The sequence below is a fragment of the Pseudopipra pipra genome, chromosome 18, assembly GCF_036250125.1.
Source record: "Pseudopipra pipra isolate bDixPip1 chromosome 18, bDixPip1.hap1, whole genome shotgun sequence".
NCBI classification, from domain to species: domain Eukaryota; kingdom Metazoa; phylum Chordata; class Aves; order Passeriformes; family Pipridae; genus Pseudopipra; species Pseudopipra pipra.
Window position 1 is genome coordinate 7,998,592 of NC_087566.1, and position 17,351 is coordinate 8,015,942.

A 17,351-nucleotide genomic window follows, 5' to 3' on the forward strand; every position below is an offset into this window, starting at 1 on the left:
TAACACTTTATTTTTGCAAGAACTTGTGTCAGCAGAGATTGTTTGTGTCCCTACCTGATGCATTGTGGTGTTTAATGTCACTGTTCAGTTGAGGTGATCAGTCACTGATGGATTTTGATATCTAAAGTATTTTTTTCTCTACTTTAACAGGTAGAAAATGGCCTATGTATAGCAAATCCTCTGCAGGAAAGAATTATATTGATGAGGAAAGAGGGTGAATCTGCCAAGAGCATCAATGAGATGCTGCTGAGCCGCCTGTCCCGGTACAGGGCCTCCCCTTCAGCAACCCTGGCTGCTCTCACGGGCTCCACCATCTCCAACACACTCAAGGAGGACCAAGCAGGTCAGAAGAACTTCATTTTCACAGGCAGTATCAATTCCAGTCATTACTGACCTCTTAGGACGGGTTAAAGAATAAAAAAGTGTATTTTTCCTCAAAATCAGATGTATACAGTAATTGCTTAAAGCTGCAGTTACCAGCTCCTTTGCTGAATTAGGAATTGATTGGGAGCAAAGTTTAGGAATGAAAAGTGGGAAGAATGCTTGTAGCATCCTTTTCCAGTTCAATTATTGGACTAGTTTTTACCATATTTCAGCAAACCAATAATTATATTTCTCTGCTGGCAGTTCAACTGGGCTTCTAATTGGGATGTAAAAATGGCCTGCAGTTTAGAAAATGTAACTGTTGTTTCACAAGTCAGTTGAAAATTATAAATTTGAAGTAATTTTGTGCTTTTTTGAGGTAGTTTGCACAGTGTTTGGGTGTTCTTTTGTGGAAACAAGTTAATTAGGGAATCTTGAATGAACAGCATGGATGGCTTGCAGGATGATCTGGAGCTTTGTAAGATTTGTCTTAAACTGATTAAAATCTTATCTTGAGTTATATCTCCACTTCCTTCATAAGTACATGAGTTTTCATTCTTCAATTTGAAACAATTAAAGGTATTTCCATAAAAATAAATTATAAATGAAATAGCTATGTTTCCAGGGAATTTGGCAGAGTTAGCTCGGAGAGTTATTTTAAAGGCTGTGTTTTGCCATTGAACAACTCAAATGCTCCAGAAGAAGGGGAGTAAGTGGTTATTCTTGGCTAATTCTTTAGTCAGTGCTCAGAAAAGTGTTGATCAGCTGTTGCAGGAGTGAGATCATTATGGCTCTGTACGTTTCCTGTGGAGCAGGAGAACTTAAAATAGTAAATGCATAGTGAATCTCAAGTGATCCCTTTATGTGAGGAGATTATTTGGCTCTAAGTGCTTTCAGTATGGGTATCACCATACAATGGCTAAAACAGTTTTGGCTATGCTTAATTATTTATTTATTTTATTTTTTAAAGTTGTTTTCTTTGGTTAAAGTGTGAAACTGTTTGGGATTGATGTTGAATGTGTAGGATTGTGAGGCCACCCCTGTATAGGGAAGCTGTGGCTGCCCCATCCCTGGAAGTGTTCAAGGCCAGGCTGGAGGGAGCTCTGAGCAATCTGGTCTAGTGGAAGGTGTCCCTGCCCGGGGGTTTGGAACTGGATGACCTTTAAGGTCCCTTCCATCCCAAACCATTCTCTCATTCTTTACAAAATTCTTCAGCATCTTCTAGATGCTGCAAAGCAGGGCTTAAATGAATTTCCATATTGATTTCTTTGAAGCCCTAAATGGAAGTCTGCCTTGTTCTGAAGAATTGCCTGTTTGTGTTACATTTTCTGGTCAATATTTCAGCTGCCAACACCAGCTGTGGGCTGCCCCTGAAGATGCTGAGGAAGACCCCCATCTACACCTGTGGGACGTACCTGGTGATGCTGGTCCCACCCCCGGGGGGGTCGGGCAGCTCCGCCACCCGCTCTCTCTTCGGAGGAACAAGTGCTTTGTCATCCTTAAAAAGTAAGTTGGTTACAATTATGGCACATTTGGAGTCCCTGGCTTCCTGAAATACAATAAACTTCTCAGAAATTTATTGGAGATTTGTTCCTGTGCAGTTCTTGCCTCCAGCCTGGTGTTCAACATCTCGGACGGGCAGTTCACCAGCAGAGCAGATCTCATCGATGCTGCAGGGAGTTCCCTTGGACGTGGTGCTCTAGTTCCAGGACTTGGTGAGGAGTAGATCCCTTTCCTGGGAATATTTCAGACCCTTAGATTCTAAATCATCCATCTGGATTTTAATTTGCAGTAAGCAGCTCTGCAGTGGATGGGGTTTCATATGGATTTATATCTGCTATAGAAATCCTTTAATCCAGTTTTCTAACAAACAGTCTTCAATTTGATGTGTGAAATATTTTCCTTTTCTTAGGTGCTTGTTATGATACAATGAATAACATGATCTGGACGTGCTCCAATGATTACATTGATCAGTGGTGCAATCCTGGGAACCAGGCATTCCACTGTGTGTGCCAGAGGCTGGGAGTGAGTCACGTCATCACAGAGCCCAAAGGTGAGCTAAAACCACAAGTCAGCACTTTATACAAAGTGGAAATGAAACTGATGATTATCAAAACATAAATAGACAGAAACTGCCTTCTGAAGCTTTCTGTTAAAAGCTGAGTTCATTCTTGAAAATGTGTTTGTAAATATTGGTCATGTTCTAGCTTTGCTTTAGAAAGGGAAAAGCACAAGGTGAGATGTGGAAGTTCCCAGGTTCTTGCTTCCTTTAGCACATTAAAAAAGTGATGTGGGCAGTTCTTTTATGCCCTGAAGTTCATGCTGTTCATGACACATGGCATTTTAGAAGCAAAGGCTGATGTTTACAGACACCATTTGAACTCCTTTCCTCTTCTAGGGGATGCAACAACCACAAACGAGGTTATCAACCAGTTACTGCACCATGTTGGTGCCATGTGTATCCACCAACTCAACCTCCTGGCAGCCAGCAACAACCTTCCCATCACCAATTTCTTGGGCAAGCAGCACCCAATTGAAGCCCATCACCTCAGCAGCATCTGTGACATTATGGAGAAGGCCATGGTGAATGGAGACACCTGCATCATCCGCTGCATCCTCGTGGTCTTTCAGGTACAAAGGCACCTTAAATGTGCTTCACAACAGACAAATAAAAAATAAGAGTTGTTTTAGAGTACAGGCAGCCCCTGGTTTTGTTAGGGTTTTTTTTTCTCCATTGTATTCAGTGTAATGAGGTTGATTTAGCAGTGGTTTTGCAGTATCTTATACACTCATTAAAGAGTCCTAATTTAAATGTAAATGTAATCACTACCCCTACAGATTAAAATAAAATCTGGAGAGGTTATTTCCTGATTTCTTTCTTCTTTTTTTTTCCATTTTTTTTATTCAAAGTCAGATTCTGGCTCTGAGATTTCTAGTGACCCAGGCAAACTGCAGAAAAGGAGTTAATGTGATTAATGTTTGTTTTTAATATTAATGTTGTTGTGTTTGATTTTTCTCAGGTGGTTTTTAAGTTTTTCTTCAGCCCCCAAACCGAAAGGAACAGAGACATTGTCAGAAGGTCTGGCCTTTTGCTTTGGCAGTTACTGATGGCCCCAAGGGACCAGATTTGCTCTGAAATTCAGAAGGAGGTTTGTCTGGCTATCAGGTAAATATCTGTATTCTCAACATTCAAATTGTTATTCAGCACTGTAATTTTAATATGATAAAATTTAGTATGAGCAATTTTAAGACCTAGTATGATAACATTATTAGAACTTGTATCTGTGGGAGAAATACAATGGGTTTGTCGTGATGAAATAACGGGTAGTAATTGCTTTTAATACTTTGATGCTTTTTTATTGGCTTTCTTAAGGATTTTTTTAAATGTTTATTATAAAATAATTGCTAAATTCAAGCAAAGTTCTCTGCATTTCAGTGATGGCTTGAATGACTTCCATATTTAGCTTATACAGTTTCTTGGCATTCAGGAAAAGGCAAAGCTGATGTTGGCAGCTGTTAAACCAGTGTTTTAAGTGGCAACACTGGAGTTCTCCTGAACAAAAGGAATGTAAGGAGAAGCAGAATTAATAATGCTTGAGGAATGCTCTGAGATTAAAGGCCAAGGGGAAAGAAGTGTGGCTGTCTCATGCAAACGAGATAATGTGAATCTCAAGGCCAAGGAATGCTGTCTCCAACCTCCCAAGTACAAATATCATCTGCTTTCCAGTGGGAAGTGCTCCAAAGGTTGAGAACAAAGTCTTCTCGAGATCAACCTGCATTTTCTCTGTGTGAATCACAGCATTCCAAACTTCTGTGGCTTTATGCAGCTCTGAGTGAAGAAGAATAGTGTGTCCTAGTAAGATTATCTGGCATTTTCAGAGCCTTTCTGACAGGGAAAAGTGTATCCTGTCACCTGTGTGGACACCTTGTTTCCCTTGTTTAACCCTGTGTCTTGTGATTTGTTAAACAATTCAGAGGTGGGGATTAGGTAATATTTCCTTCCTCCCGTTCTCTCCTGGGGGGATTCTGCTGCCATTGGAACCTCAAACTTACCTTGCAATGTGTGATAACTTTTCCTGAGGTTCGTATCAGAGTTGATCAGCGTGAGCCAGAGGGAGAGGAGCTGCAATAATCTCTGCTCTCAGTGTGAGGCTGAAAAACGTCTCAGTTTTCTTTTCTGTGATAATGTTATTGAAAAAGAAGAGGGGGAAAAAGGAAAGGAAAAGGTTGTATAATCATTGCAGCACTTACAGTCAGGAAGTGCTGCTTTGAAGTGATTGTGATCTTCTATCTTGATGTGGCAATTCAGGTAGAAAGGACAAAGTTCATCAAGTTCAAGGGAAAAATACCTGCACAAGAAGTGTTTCTGAAATGCTCATTCTAGAACCTTCTGTGGAGCTTAAACTAAGACTTCTATAAAAACCCAGGCTTCAATAAGTATAAAACTGCAGCAGTAGTGATTTCTTGATTATTGTATTTGTGTTTTTCATTGTTCTAATCACAGATAAGCCACAGCTCTCACCCCATCACCAGAGTTGTTGGAGTCACTCTCTGAGCCATCATCATTTTTTCCTGACATCTCTCTGTTTTAAACAACATTATTGTGCTGTCTTATATACAAGTGATTAATGGGGAATTGCTCAGAGGGAAGCAAACAGCTCTTGAAAAAGCTTTGGAACCTAAACAATAAATAGAGTTGATTACAAGAGATTTCTGGAGAAAACAGCTGCTTATTTCATGACTTAAATCAATGTTAAAATATGGAGTATGCCTTTCTAAGTTGGAAGAAGCCATTACACAGTCATTCTAAATGTTATGTCAGATGATAAGTTGAGAGTCTGACTCTCAAATTGTTTTGTTCAACTCTGAATACATTAAGTAATACATGGTTTTCTTTTTCTCTTCAGCTCTGGTTTAAATATCCTGTATCCTGGTGAAGCAGAAATCAATAATTTATTGAAATTGGTCTTAACTGAAGGTGAGAATGTCTGATATGTGAGAGTGTGGTTTTGCTAACTGCAAACAAAAGTGAAATACTTCTCAAGCTCTGGAGAGAGAACAGTTCAGGATATTGAGCACTACTCTGCTTTAAATCCATCCTTTTCTAGGAAATCAGGGAATACTTCAAATTCTGGAGCTGCCTTCTCAGTGGCTGCATGGCCAGGGGTAGGTTAGGTGGAGAAAAGAAAATTTTGCAAGTACACAGTAACCAAAGGTAATTTTAGTCCTTAGTGAAGGAGAAATAACCTACTGGCATTCACCATGAAATGGGACTTTGGAGCTGGAAGCAGCTGATGCTCAGTGATTTGTTATCTCACAGGAACCTGTTCGTGTGTCAGAGTGTTTGGAATTTCAAACAGAGCCTTGTGCAGAGAAAGTGTTCAGCCTGTGACACCAGGGCATTGGGTTACACTGTAAATACAGGCACTCCTGAGCAGCAGTGGATGTTAAGCAAGATATCAGGGGAAATAAAAATAAATTAATTCTGTAAAATTAATTCTGTAAAAGGCTGCTTTGTAAAGGTTTTTCCTTTGCAGGGGAGAGGAACAGTGGGCTGTCTCAGCTGCGTGATGTTATCCTGACTAATTTAGCTGAGCAGCTTCAGAACAACAGATTTGGGAGTGAAGATGATGATCATTACAGGTAAAAAGCCTCCCCTTTATAATGTGTGTTTGTTGTTTGCTTTAGGTAAACTTGCATGAACTTCTGCTGAAATTGCTTGTTGTCTTGCTGCAGTGGGACCTGAAATGCTGTCTTTGTAGTGGGTAGAATTTCATCAGGACAAGGGAGAGAGAGGTCTGATGTTTTAGGACAAACTTTGGAGACTTCTGTACACTTGGTTTGGGATTCCCTGCTCCTTACAATGTTCATGGTAGACGTGGATGATAAGTTCATAAATACAGTTTTATGACATTACTCTGCATATCACATTGGGTGACTGTTCAGCAGTAGAACTGCCAGTCTCAGGTACTATTCAAGCTGGGAGGAGTCTTTTATAGGAGCCATAAGAAGTCATAGATTTGTGTGACAATGTAGGAAATCCCTGGAAATCTGTTGCACTGATTATTGTTACACATTTCAGGCTTGGTTTTCTTAGTGTCTGACTCTGAAGTTGAACAGATACTTGTTTTGTTTTTGCATAATTTTTGGTACAGCTCGCAGAGACTTTGGAGCTGAGCTGTACAAAATACACAGTAATTAGATTATTAACATTTTACACCTTTCTTCCTTCTTTTGAAGACTAAATGATGAGCTGTTGCACTACATTCTCAAGATTGTTGTCCGAGAATCTTGTGTCTTAATCACCAAGTGCCAAACTGTATCTAAAGATGATTTTCAAAGGCTTCTTTCAACTGTGCCTGTAAGTAAAATGTGTTTGGATAAAAGCATATTTACCTTAGGCTTCTTATGTTCCTTAAATCCTTCATCTTAAAAGAGTATGTGGAGGTGAAACTTTTACAGTTTGTCTTAACAAATCCAGGAAAAGAATGTCTCTTGTTTATGCTGTGCAGAGAAGGAAGGAACAATTTTTCACAGCAAAGTAAATCACACAGTAATGCTAAAACAGGTTTATATGTGGATATATTTTTTCCAGTTGCTCTGGGAGCTGTTTCAGTTAAAGAGAAGTTTGTTGTATCTCAATCTTCAAAGCCTCACAGCAGCTTTAAAACCAAAAAATACAGTTGTGTACAGTGATTCATACAGCAGAAAGAATTATCATTTACAGATAAAAATGAGTGAAAGTTGACATTTGATGGTAAAAGGGTGTGGACATGTTTTCAGCAGGATCAGCTCCCTGATCAAAGGGAGATGGGCTTCCATACAGACATGAGGAGGGGACAGGAGATCATGGCCTGTGCTGCAGGAGGGTGGGAAAGAAGTAGCACCTTCAGGAATTAAATTTAGCTCTGTGGTGGCATTATTTTCAGAATTAAAAAATTCTTAAGAGTACTTGGGTATCACTGTAATGTTCCATACTTGAATGAAATTGTGCTGCCTCTTCGCACTTTTGTGAGTTATTTCAATAAAAATTCAGTGGTTTGCAACCAAGTTTCTCCTCTAGAATATGTATTAAACTTTAAATGGGTAAAAAGAAAATTCTGCTCAAGGGAAATTATTTTTTGCTTTTGCTTGTCTTGTTCCTCAACGTTTTTTGCCCTTCCCAATTTCCAAGTACAAGGATTGCCTGACTCCAGGGTGATTAAAGGTTCAGATAATGCAGAGTGTGTTGTTTATTTAAAGGCTGCATCCTCCTGCTTGAGGTACCTGATGGCTGTACAGAACCACCTCCTCAGTAACACTATTTTGATTAAACCTGATGAAAATGATGACAGTGACAGCTCCTTGCAGGGAGAGACATTGAAGGTACAGGTAAACACCAAGTTTTATTCTAGTATGGCTCTCTACAGTCACTGTGCCTGTGACACCTTGTTCCTGCAGTGCTTTCTGCTGCTGTTTTTGTTGGTTTTTTTTCCTCTTGGTGTAGTTAAATGGCTGGAGAACAGGAAAAAACTTGTCTCTAGTAAAGTTTGCCATTGTTCTGTGTTGAATATTCCAACTTGGGTTCTATATTGTCAGGGAGAGCAGACACTTCCTTCCTAAATATATGTATAATGAGGTTTAAAATGTATTTTAATAAATATGTGCTAGTAAGAAAATCCATGTGCCAGGAATCCTTTCTGGTCACGTTACCCCCCACACTTTTTCTTCTCCAAATCACTCAGGTTGTCCTTGAAGAATCATTTTTCAGGCTTTAATAGAAAAGGGTCTTCTTGTTTGCCTCACCTGGCTTCTGCTTTTTTGCATTTTTAACTTACAAAGCCTGTGTAGAACCACCTCCATCTGTTCAAAATAAAATCAATGAAGTTTGTGGGAAGGAAGCTGTTAGAGGACAAGGTTTGATAATATCTATTAAAATGGTGTCATTTCATATTACCTCTGGAAAAGCCTTCAACAAACTCCCAGAAGTCAGGTTTGTCCTGGCTTCAGGTTGTCTTGTCACAGTAGTTCTTGTAATAATTCTCCTAGTGGTACTGATTTCTGAATTTCTGGTATTGTTTCTGAGCTGGTTTTGTCTGCTGCTCTCAGACTGTGTGTGCTTGTAACCTGCTGCAGTGGAAAGTTACTTGTTCAGGCTCATTGAGTAAATGCTAAATACTGTGGTATTTTTCTTGTGTCACTATTCACCCCCGTTTTCATTGTCCAGTTTCTCTCTCTACAGTGCTGCTCATTCCTAGGACATTGTCACCAGTGCTGTACCTTGGCTGGCTTAACAGCTCTCTGCTGTGCTGGACTGTGGGGATTCCTTCCCTCTAGAAACTGGATGTGCATCCTGTAAAACATGCACCTAGTTTCTCCCAGCACTTTGGGGCTTAACATTAATCAAATTTAAGTGTTGGATGGCTCTCCTGCTGCAGGCCTGCCAGGTCACATTATCATTCTTTTCATTTGGAAACCCATCATTTTGTTCTGTTGTCCTTTTTGTGGGGATTCTCCAAAAATTTAAGTATCCTGTAACTCTTTTTGTCCCCAGGAACTAAAGACCAGCATTTTGTCTCTGGCTACACAAATTCTGACAGGATGTGATGAGGTCTTAGAAATGCTGCAACAAGTCACTACAGCACTAATAAACAGTGACATTTCTGACAGGGAGCAAAGGTAAGACAAGGAGGACTTTCCTAATTTGAAAACAGTGTTGCTTTTTGTGGTTTATTGTACAAGCACAATTAGCATTAATTATTCTTTATAACTTGAGCTTTGTTCCTATAGCATTGGTTTAGCACTTATAAAGAATTGAGAATCAGACTCTCCATGTCAGTCCTGATAATCTATAGGTTGATGTATCCACAGGAACCTCAAATCGACAAGGTTTTAGTCAGTTACAATGATATTTATGAGGAGGATACCTGGAAATAAACTTGGAATTAGCTGGGAATATTCCTGTTTATTTTGAAATTCCTGGTTATTACATCTCTAGTAGCTGGACTGGATATTTTATCCATGACAAGCCCTGGATGTTGTTGATATCCCACGTTTCATCAGATAGCAACACCTTGCCCTTCCCTGTCTTCCCTCCTCCTAAAAATATACATTGGGAATGGTATATAAACAGAAGCTGTGAACTTTTCTCTCCTTAAACAAACACTTCCCTCTCCCAGCTGTGTTTCAGGTTTCAGTTCCTGCGTTTCTGTGCCCACAAGATTAGTTGTGTTTATTGACAATACACAGTTCCTTGGAGATATTTTCAGATGGTTTCATGCTCAAATATATCTTGGTAGCTCCACGTTCTTTTCATGTACTTTGAGCTGTGTGTGCTGGGAGCTGATATCCAACTGAACAAGTGCATTTGTGTTTGATGGGCACTTTCATCCCATACCCAGGGGAGCTTACCATTTCCTAAGTAATTATTAAACTGTTGATTTACTGTCTTCTGGTCTCTGATTGTTTAGTGAGAAGCAAAGACAAGGGCACTGACACTTCAGAGAAATAAATGTTTTCAAGATGAAGTTTCTTGGTGGTTTTTTTAATGTAATGCAAATGTTCTGTGCTGAATTTTGAATTGCCTGCTACAAGATTAAACAGCTGACTAAAAAGAGAAGTGATACTCTGTGAAAATAGTTGTTCCTATGTAAACTGTGACTCTCCTTACAGGTTAAAAGGGCTGGAGCAGATTACAAAGGCTACAATGCTTGGTCACCTGCTCCCTGTCCTGCTGACATCTCTGATGCACCCCAATTTGCAGACCCTCACCATGGCTGATGCCCTGATGCCTCAGCTGGTGCAGCTGGTTCTTTATACCAGTCAGGTATGGGCTCTGTGGCAGCTCTTGGCTGCAAAGGACAAAAACTGTTCTAAAAATGGTTCTAAACATGTTCTAAAATGCTGCAGATTTTGGTCAACTTTCTGCAGTAACTGATCCACAGATCAGAGTTTAAGAATTTCTCAACAGCTGCCAAAGCTGATAAAGCTGAATGTGAAATTTCACTTGCTACCACAGTAATGATTTATTGTCAGTAACAACATACAGTGGGATTGTTAATTATTTCAATTGTGAGTTTTTAAAGTGCTTTTCTGTTTGCATGTCCCTAACACTGTGTATTTTGGGCCACAGACTGCACTGCTGCTCAAAACCCAGTCTCCAGTTTTCTCAGAACTGAACAGTTCCCCCAGTTGTTCTTCAGAGCAGAAAGGGAAGCTCTTACCTGATGAAAGGTGATTTTCCTTACATTTGGGTCTTTTCGTGGGACAAACTCTCTGAGCTGTAATGTTCATTTGTCCATTGTTGTGGGATAAATCTGAAAGCAGCAATTTTTGTTTTAGTTAATTTTTAAAGGCATGTTGTAGTGATTTCCAAGGCTGTTTTAGATTTATATAAGCCTTTAAAAAAGGCAATTAGTTCCAATTTTTTTTTGCATATATAATTAAGCTATGAATATCTTCAGGTTGTTTACAAAGAGTATGGTTTGTTTTGTTTTTTCCCCTCACCTCAAGCATTAAGAATTAATTCCAAATGTTCCTCTTCAATAAATCAGGCTAAGGAAGACCATCAAGAGAAAATGTAAATTGCTCTGGCAGCAGAAGATACAGAATTTAAACCATTGCAAAGATATTAAATTGTTTAATTTACAGAGAGAAATATAAAGTTTGAACTCCTGCATTTAAATCCTGTGTCTCAGCTCAAAGTTATCGAGCTCCTGCTTAAAAACAGAAACAAACAGCTAAATTAAATAAAAATTGCTTACTTAGAAATAGCTGTGTTGGAAAATTTGTAGCATTAAAGAACTTTTGAAAATGTTTAATACATATAATGTATAAATTCCCTCAATACAGTTATGCCTAAACCCAGGAGTCGATACCTTGTGTCCCTGTGTATCAATGCTGAGAGATGATTTTAAGTATTTGGTGTTTTAATGAATAATAGAAATCCATCTGTTGAATTTTAGGACTAATTTCTCCCTGTCATTTCAGAATGCTGGAAGAGAAAGAAGAGCCAGGATTCCTCACTGGGTTGAAGATCCCTGCTCCATGGGCTGCTGGGAAGACTGTAGAGACAGTTCATCCCGTCAGGGATAACTATAAATTTAAGGAAACTGTCCACATTCCAGGAGCCCGCTGTTTGTATCTTAGATTTGACAACAGATGCTCTTCCCAGTATGATTATGATAAGGTAAGAAAGGGCCAGTTCAGAACCTCTGGAATGAGGAAGTTTCCTCAAAAGAAGTAGCAGCAGTTCTGAAATGGGATAAATATGGTGGGGGGATTAGGGTGTGTTTTGGTTTGGTTTTTCCCCTCAGAAATTTCTATCAACTCCTCAGGTTTTTTAAAAAATAATTTCAGAGTAGCTCAGACTGTCAGAGTTTGACTTCTTTCTCACCTTGGCTCTTGTTCAGTTTTCCTGATTCCTCAAATTCTAATCGAGTTGCCTTCTCTGATCAGCACAGTTGGTTTAAACTGGGCAGAACTGGAGAGGTTACTTTTTTCCTTGATGACAAATAACTTGTTTATATGGATTAATATGAACAAGTATTTTCAGTTTCAAGAACACAACTAATAGCACATAAATTTGTATTATCAGAGAGCTGCTTGTGCTGTTTGCTAATTCCTGCTGTCTGTTCCTTGACACAGAGCAAGTCCTGTGATACTCCATTAGTTATTCATGGGCATCTTTAATATTAATGTCACCCATTAGTGGTTAAACTCCCCCAGAAAACTCTGGGCTTCATCATGTTCCCACTGAAGTCACTGACAGAACATGAACTTTGATGGGAGCAGGATCAGTCCCTCATTGGTACAGAAGCAGTGTGTTCTAGTCAGCTCAGGATGAGGATTGGAATTCAGGATTTCCTCTGTGCCTCAGTTTCCCCATCTGTAAAATGGGGATAATAATACTTACCCTCCTCCCCTCACCGAGCTGTGAGGGTTTGTTAATGTTGAGGAAGCGCTTTGAGAATGGAAAGCGCGGTGTAAGTGCTAAGTATTATTATTATTATTAGATTTTCTTGTTTTTCTCTTACAGTCTAACAGTGTATTTTATGTTTTGAAGTTGGTGATCTATGCTGGTCCTAACACAAACAGTAGGAAGGTTGCTGAGTATGGAGGCAATACACTGGGATATGGCAGCCGTAGTGTCTTAGGAACTGGTTGGCCCAAGGACTTAGTAAAGGTACAGTATTATCATCCAACAATATTCCCCATAGAAAAATTCCCCTTTGGAAACCATGTCAAGCCCGTTTGACCCTCATAGCAATGAAGTCCAAGCTTTTTAGTGTACATTTATCCCTGCTAAGTGAGTTATTCCTTGGGGAATAACATTAAACTCAGCTGTATGTCACGTGTGATGCTTCTCTTGTTTTATGCCTTACTGGAATTCCTGGTGGAATGTTTCAGTCCTGGAATCTCTAATGGCACTGCTCTTCTCATGAGTACCTCCTCCTAGGAGAAGTCCCTGCACAGTCTGAGGCTGTGCAGATTTTCTTAAGGTCCCTGGGCATAAGTCTATTTTTTTAACAGTAACCCCCAAATACAACAAGTAGGAAACATAACAACTTTCCAGCCATTTCTGTTGCATTTAAAAATTTCATTGGATGCTTTTGACAGTAAAACTAAGACAGAAGAATCCTGTAAACTTCTTGAAACCTCAGCATTTCAGTAATTTGACAGTGTGTTCCCTCAGACTTTATGCAGTATAATTATTCTTTTGCATGTTTGTGCTGCTACATTGTCCCACATTAAAACTGGGTTTATGTACATAACAAAAAATCATTTTAACAAGAAAATCAAGTGGTAATAAACTGGAAAGCAATTTCAGACAAGCACTTCATTGTTCACAGTTAATGGAATTTCATTTATTTCTCACACATAGATTTTGATATTGCTTTTTAGCAAACTCTTTGATGAATATGTTGTCATTCTCCTAATTGAAGAACTTGTCTGTCTTCCTTCAGGAAGAGCATTGTTAATTATTGCCTGGTTTCTTGCAGACAAACAATGAAAATCAAGGCTAAGTAACACACTGATAAATTCTACTTTTGATTTTACAACTATGGTGTTTCTTTTTGTTTTATTGTAGGTAGCCAGCAGCAAAATTAAGATTAAATAGCCCACTGAAAGATACCCTTAGGAAAGGGGAGAATCTTAAATACAAATATGTAATTGGAGATAATAAGACTCAGCAGTAATCTATAAAATCAGCCTGTTTGTTTGTCTCCATCCTTAAATGTGTCTTCTTTTTTTCTCTCCTCCTCCCACCAACGTGTGAAGGTGGAAGGGGACACAGTGACCTTCTCCTTCGAGATGCGGAGCGGGCGGGAGCACAACACCCCCGACAAGGCCATGTGGGGCTTTGCCTGCACGGTCCGAGCACAGGTACTCCAACATTCCAGGGAGAGGTCCAGTCTCCACTACCTTCTGCCTCTTACACGTCCCAGATCACACAGAAATGCGTTTCCAAGCTGGGAGTTTGAAATTTAAATCAGAACTAACTTAGTGATTTTGGCAGTGAGACAGTTCACCTGTTGGCAGGAGCCAAGGCTTAGATGTCTGGCCTCCTTAGCTGGAGATCCCTGTGGATGGGCTGTCTCATGCTTAGGGGTTTATGGAGATAGTTAACATCAAATATATTTTATCTACCTCCTGTCATTGGCACTGGACCTGGAGGAAGTCACTTTAGTATCCCTTGCTGCTTGTAGATCAGGATTTCTTTGTAACAACCTGAAAATCAGAGTATTTAAATAGGAAATAATGATTACAGCCCATAAAGAAGAGAGGGGAGGGATACTGGGATCAAACAAAAGGAATCTTGAATCCCACTACCAGGAATTTAGGACTGGGCCTGTGAGATGACAGTAAATGAACCAAAAATAACTTTACCTTTTCCTTCTTGGTTCAGGAAAATAATGTTTAAATCCCTTATTTCTTGAGTTCTTATAAATTGCTGCTAATTGTTAAGCCTTTTTTCAGTGTAAGAGGTGTGATTGACATAGAGCTGTATCTCTTATCTATAAGATTATATATCATCTCCTATCTTGAAATATGTTGGGATGGACTTCATGGTTGATGGATTAGTTAAACTCATCCCTGTTCCTGCTTCAGGAATCCTCAGAGGACGTGTCAGGGGGTTTGCCCTTTCTGGTGGATCTGGCCCTGGGCCTTTCTGTGCTGGCCTGTTCCATGCTGAGGATCTTGTACAATGGACCAGAAATTACCAAAGATGAAGAAACCTGTCAAGAGCTCTTAAGATCTAAACTGTTACAAAGGTAAAAAAAAAAATAATCCATTTTGATCAGAGTTCCCATGTGGTTTTTTTCTGTGGGAAGGTGACTTGTGTAGTTGTGCTTTAAGGTGATGTTTTGATAATTTTTCCTCTAGAGTTTGTTCAGCAGTTCTGAGTTGCCTAAAACTAAGGGACTATTCTCTAGAATAGAAGGGATTTTAGAGTAAAAGGAGGGTTGTGTTATGCTTGGTACAAGCCACGTTTTTTATGTTAATATATAAATATATTAATATTTAGTCTTTGTAATGTGTTGTTGACTGATGTGTCTTTCTGAATGAGTTAGGGGGAAAAAAGAATCCTTTTTACCTGTATTTATTTTTCCAGGTGCCAGTGGCAGGTGGAAGCCAATGGTGTCATATCTCCAGCCCTTACTCCAAGTCCCTCTCCGTTGCCTCTTACTATAGATGAAGACAGAGAGTTCACATATCCCTCTGATGTCCTTGTGCCTCCTGTTGGACACTACTTTGACCTGCCAAGGATTAGGCTGCCTCCAGGAATCATGATAAAGCTCAGGGAAATTTCTGGACGTGCTCGGCCTCAATTTAGACCCAGTATAAAGTGGGTGGTCCTTGTTCCACTCTGGTTTTTAACCTTGTTTGTGAATGCAGCATCTTGTGATTTGTAAATATGAATTGTCAAAGTTTGGCTGTTACTCCTGATTAGTCAGTTTGGCTTTCCCTCTATCCCTAGGGAAGTGATCCAGCCAGAAGTGATGGAGGAGATGGTAGTTTCATGTGTGATTAAACATTTGAACTTGGTGGATGCTCTCCAGTCCCTGATAAATTTCCAGTATCAGGAAGAACACGCTGAAGAATATGATTTACTTTGTAAAATCATGGGAGAGACCTTTAAGAAACTAAATGCCATGGAGAGGCAATTGCAGGTAAAAATAAAAGATCACAAAGAACCAGAAGGCTTTTTTTTGAGAATAAAAGGGTATTTTAGAAACACAGAAATACAAAATGTACTCAGATTTTTTCTTTTAACATCTTCTCTGCTCCTTAAGATGAACAAGTGCAATAAGTGTTATTTTTGTCTCTTGATTAGAGTGTGGCTGAGCTGGAGCAGAAGTGGCAGAACGAGGTGGATGATGCCATGCATGGGAAGCTGGAGAACAATGTCCCATTCTTTTATGATTATCACTTCAACGAGGTGAGCACTGGGGCTGCTGCGTGTGCTCGTGCTTCACGCTGCCCTCCCAAAACATGTTCATCCCCTCCCTTCTCTTTGTTTAGAGCAAGATGAAAGAACTGGAGCTTCTGTGTTCGATGAAGGAAGTTTCTTTTGATGGAAGTGATCTGGAGAACGTGGTGCTGGCATTAAGGTCAGTAGGTGACTGTGGAGTGAAGTGTTTTTAGGGAAGGTGCTTAAAAGATGGGCAAATGTAATCAGCTGTGGAATTTCAGTGAGTTCCAAAAGTTGTCTCTGGTTAAATTGTTCAAAACATTTGTGCTAAATATATTGATATTAGTACCTACAGCTAATTGTACCTCCTAACAAATCACTTGTTTATTTCTTTAATTTTTCTGCTTTCTACTTTATTGGCATAAAATACATTGATACCCTCTGTCTTCTGTAAAGTAACCTTTCTCACAGTGGCACTTCCTTTCAGAAAGCTTTAAAAAACAATTGAGTTTGCTTCTTTTATATTTCCTTCATAATCTTAGGGAGAAGTTCTTCCAAGAGGTGAATTCCCTGATACAGAAGACCTCTCATCCCCTTGCAAAAACAAAAACCTTGGTGAAGAGCTTGATGAACAGAGCAGAGCTGTTACTGCATGTCACTATTGCAGCACAGTCTGGTATCACAAGGAGTATCTCTGGGACCCCTGCAGAGACTCCAGGTAGATATTTAATTTTTTAAAATATGATTTTTTTTTAATTTTCCCTCTTTCACTTAAAATGAAATTTTTTTTTTCTTTTTTTTAATTAATTTCATTCTTTTGCATTAAATGAAGTGAGTCTTTGTTTTCTGATTGCCATAATGAAAATAAAGTAATGTCTGAGGAATAATATGTGGAATTTAAACCTTAATCTCCTGATTTATTGGGGAAAAATACTTAACCAAATCAAAAGAAAACTGATTTGAAACAATACCTGGAAATCCTCAGATTTTAGTTGTGCGTTCTTGCTTAGTCTGGGTTTTTGCTTTCACTGGAATGTCCACAGTGATTTTAAAACTAGTTTGTAAATAATTTCCCACACCAGGAGTGACATTGTTTTGTGTTTGATGATTTGCAGCCTGTAAATCAGCCTCTGAGACCAAAGTGATCTCCCACGCCGTGCGCCAGCCCGTGTTCCTGCGCAGCATGTCGGCCCCGTCCGACCTGGAGATGATTGGGAACGAAGACATCGAGTTTGCTCGAGCAAGTCAGAGGTACCCAGGGGTTTATTCCTTTCAGCTGCTCTGTAGTAAAGTGCCTGTGTTGATAAATTCATCAATTCTGCAAGTGCAGCAGATTTGCTGTTCATTGGATCGGGTGTAATGATCCTGTATCCCAAAGATCCAGTATCCCAGTGATCCTGTATCCCCACAGGCGCCGGCACGTCACCAGCCACAGGAGCAGCTCCTTCACTCTGCTCCAGTCCCTGGCCATCGAGGACAGCAGGGATAAACCCACCTACAGTGTCTTACTGGGGCAGCTCTTTGCTTTCATTGGAACCAACCCTGACCAAGCGGTACGGCAGCATTTCATTCTCAAATTCAAACTTGCACC

The 17,351-nt window shown here is 39.6% G+C and overlaps 1 protein-coding gene across 5 annotated transcripts in view; it reads left to right on the plus strand.

Moving 5' to 3' along the window:
- HECTD4 (HECT domain E3 ubiquitin protein ligase 4) overlaps positions 1-17,351 on the plus strand; it is a 71,313-nt gene that overhangs the window by 19,178 nt on the left and 34,784 nt on the right. For 2 of the 5 annotated variants that reach the window (XM_064674949.1, XM_064674951.1), the window contains exons 8-31: positions 151-343; positions 1,708-1,869; positions 1,965-2,078; positions 2,276-2,416; positions 2,762-2,994; positions 3,384-3,529; positions 5,271-5,341; positions 5,901-6,006; positions 6,604-6,724; positions 7,606-7,734; positions 8,897-9,021; positions 10,015-10,168; positions 10,475-10,575; positions 11,332-11,530; positions 12,380-12,526; positions 13,624-13,728; positions 14,455-14,618; positions 14,960-15,193; positions 15,326-15,518; positions 15,683-15,787; positions 15,871-15,959; positions 16,303-16,478; positions 16,876-17,011; positions 17,172-17,313. In XM_064674949.1, coding sequence (XP_064531019.1) covers positions 151-343; positions 1,708-1,869; positions 1,965-2,078; positions 2,276-2,416; positions 2,762-2,994; positions 3,384-3,529; positions 5,271-5,341; positions 5,901-6,006; positions 6,604-6,724; positions 7,606-7,734; positions 8,897-9,021; positions 10,015-10,168; positions 10,475-10,575; positions 11,332-11,530; positions 12,380-12,526; positions 13,624-13,728; positions 14,455-14,618; positions 14,960-15,193; positions 15,326-15,518; positions 15,683-15,787; positions 15,871-15,959; positions 16,303-16,478; positions 16,876-17,011; positions 17,172-17,313 — 3,486 coding nt within the window. The remainder of the gene's footprint in view (positions 1-150; positions 344-1,707; positions 1,870-1,964; positions 2,079-2,275; positions 2,417-2,761; positions 2,995-3,383; positions 3,530-5,270; positions 5,342-5,900; positions 6,007-6,603; positions 6,725-7,605; positions 7,735-8,896; positions 9,022-10,014; positions 10,169-10,474; positions 10,576-11,331; positions 11,531-12,379; positions 12,527-13,623; positions 13,729-14,454; positions 14,619-14,959; positions 15,194-15,325; positions 15,519-15,682; positions 15,788-15,870; positions 15,960-16,302; positions 16,479-16,875; positions 17,012-17,171; positions 17,314-17,351) is intronic. The other 3 variants (XM_064674952.1, XM_064674950.1, XM_064674953.1) reach the window with 3 other exon arrangements.